The 1,922-nt window shown below is 60.0% G+C and overlaps 1 protein-coding gene across 1 annotated transcript; it reads right to left on the bottom strand.

Moving 5' to 3' along the window:
- Positions 1 to 53: 53 nt before the first annotated feature.
- Positions 54 to 1,878, bottom strand: LOC118159317 (structural maintenance of chromosomes protein 1A-like). The gene is made up of 6 exons (XM_035313918.1): positions 1,658 to 1,878; positions 1,090 to 1,227; positions 753 to 869; positions 560 to 666; positions 337 to 478; positions 54 to 234 (listed from the first exon to the last, which is right to left on the bottom strand). Exons 2-6 carry the CDS (start codon positions 1,219 to 1,221, stop codon positions 85 to 87), a joined length of 648 nt encoding a protein of 215 aa, XP_035169809.1. The 5' UTR covers positions 1,222 to 1,227; positions 1,658 to 1,878; the 3' UTR covers positions 54 to 84.
- Between the last annotated feature and the right edge of the window lie 44 nt (positions 1,879 to 1,922).

The raw sequence follows: 1,922 nt of genomic DNA, 5'->3' as shown, positions 1-1,922 counted from the left end.
CCCCACCCCCGATCGGCCCTACCCCCGCTAGCCCCGCCCCCATTGACCCCACCCTTTTGACCACGCCCCCGTTGGCCCCGCCCCTCACTTGTTGGCCCCGCCCAGCTTCTTGCGGATCTCGTCCATCTCGTGGTTCTTGTCGTTGACCTCGGACTTCTTGGCCAGGTGCTGGTTCTTGAGGTCCTGCAGCTGCGCCATCGTCTCGTCGATGATCTTCATGTGCCGCTGCTCCTCCTGCCGGCGCCACCGTCAGCCCGGATTCCCCCTCCCCCCAAAAAAATTTGGGTCAAAAAACCCCAAATTTGGTGGAGGACCTCCCCCCAAACAAAACCTCACCTTCTTCAGCTTCTCGATCTCGGCCTCGTCCTTGCGCACGCCCTGCTCCCACATCAGCACCTTCTCCTGGTCCTCCCGCAGCTGGTTGCGCTCGAAGTCCAGCTGGATGCCCAGGCGCGTCTTCTGGTTCTCAAATTCCAGCCTGGGGGGGGGTCCTCGACCGTTAAAAAGGGGGGGGCTGGGGGCTGCCCCATAGCCCCCCTGGAGCTGAGGCTCCACCAACCTCTTCTTGGCGATCTCGTTCTGCCTCTTGACCTTCTCCTCCTCGAACTCGCGGATGTTCCTCACCCCGATTTCGCGGCAGAACTCCTCAAACACCTCATCCTCCACCTTCGGGGAGGTGGGGGGGGACACGGCGTCAGCCCTACGATGCCCCCAACCCCCCCGGGAGACCCCCCAGAGCCCCACAACCCAACCTGGTTCATCTTCTCCTTCAGGTCCTTCATCTCCCGCTCCCGGCCCTGGATGATCCTCTTGATGTCGTTGATGCGCGGCCCAAAATTGGCCAATTCGCTCTCCAGTTTTGACTTCTCCTACAGCAGCGGGGACAAAAACGGGGGTCAGAGAACCCCGAAACACGCCCTGGGACCATAGAAACCCTACTGGGAAAGGGCATGGCCTTCACAACACCACAAATCCCCTCAAAAATCACCAAAAAAAGAGACATTTTGAGCAATCGCAACGCCCCAAGACACCCACCCGGCTCGTGGAAGGTCCCCAAAACGGCGTAATTGGCCCCAAAAAGGGGGTTACCTGGAGGTTGAGGGCGAGGTGGCGCGTCTTGGTCTGCTCCAGGTCGCTCTGCGAGTACTTGAGCCTCATCTGGAGGCCGTGGGCTTGGGATTGGACCTGCCGCAGCTCGGCCTCCTTCCTCTTCGCCTTCATCTGCTCCTGGGGGGGGGCGGCAGGAAAAAGGGGATGAGGGGGGGTCCCAGGGAAGGCAATGACCCAGCTGGGCACCCCCCCAAGACCCCCAAGACCCACGGAGAGGGGTTGTGCTTGGTTTGAGGCCTGCGTGGCCCCATAACGTCCCGTTTTGGGGTTCAGCCTCAAATGTGTGGAGGGAGGGGGGACGGAGCCCCAAAACCTTCAAGTGGGAGAAGTTTTGGGGTCCACGGAGGGTGTAAAAATGGGAAAAAAATGATAATTTGGGGGCAGGGAGAGCAGCCCACCGTGTTGACATCCACCGTGACGCTGATAAAAGGGCTTACGGAGAGGTTGGATGTGTCGGGGAGCAATAATGTCATAATAATACCCCTAAAAAAGTGATTTTTTGGCCCAAAACTGATTTTTTTTGGGGGTGGAGGGGACCCGTTCCAACCTTCAGCTCCTCCGTCAGCCTCTCCTTCTTCTCCTTCAGCTTGTCCACCGCCTTCTCGTCCCACCGCCGGGCTTTGGCCTTCAGGTCGCTGGCGCCCCCCGAGATCACCCCCGATTTTTGGAAGAGGGTCCCGTCCAACGCCACCGTCTGCAACGGGAGCAGGAGGCTCGAATGAATGGGGTCGCTGGGGTTCCCCCCCCCCCAGAATTTATGGGGTGACAGGGGCCTTGTGGCGACAAGGTCCAAACCCCAACAGGTCCAACAG

This window comes from Oxyura jamaicensis, unplaced genomic scaffold (assembly GCF_011077185.1).
Source record: "Oxyura jamaicensis isolate SHBP4307 breed ruddy duck unplaced genomic scaffold, BPBGC_Ojam_1.0 oxyUn_random_OJ69600, whole genome shotgun sequence".
Taxonomy (NCBI): Eukaryota; Metazoa; Chordata; class Aves; order Anseriformes; family Anatidae; genus Oxyura; species Oxyura jamaicensis.
The sequence above is the reverse complement of the archived record's forward strand: the minus strand, read 5'-3'. Positions and strand labels throughout refer to the sequence as shown.

Bases quoted from the DNA above. Each gene is read 5' to 3' on its own strand.
- LOC118159317 (XM_035313918.1), bottom strand. From the start codon at position 1,221: ATGAAGGCGAAGAGGAAGGAGGCCGAGCTGCGGCAGGTCCAATCCCAA. The intron at 667-752 runs GTTGGGTTGTGG...ACCTCCCCGAAG, and splicing joins TGAAGGAGAAGATGAACCAG to GTGGAGGATGAGGTGTTTGA. The intron at 235-336 runs GTGAGGTTTTGT...TGGCGCCGGCAG, and splicing joins AGATCGAGAAGCTGAAGAAG to GAGGAGCAGCGGCACATGAA.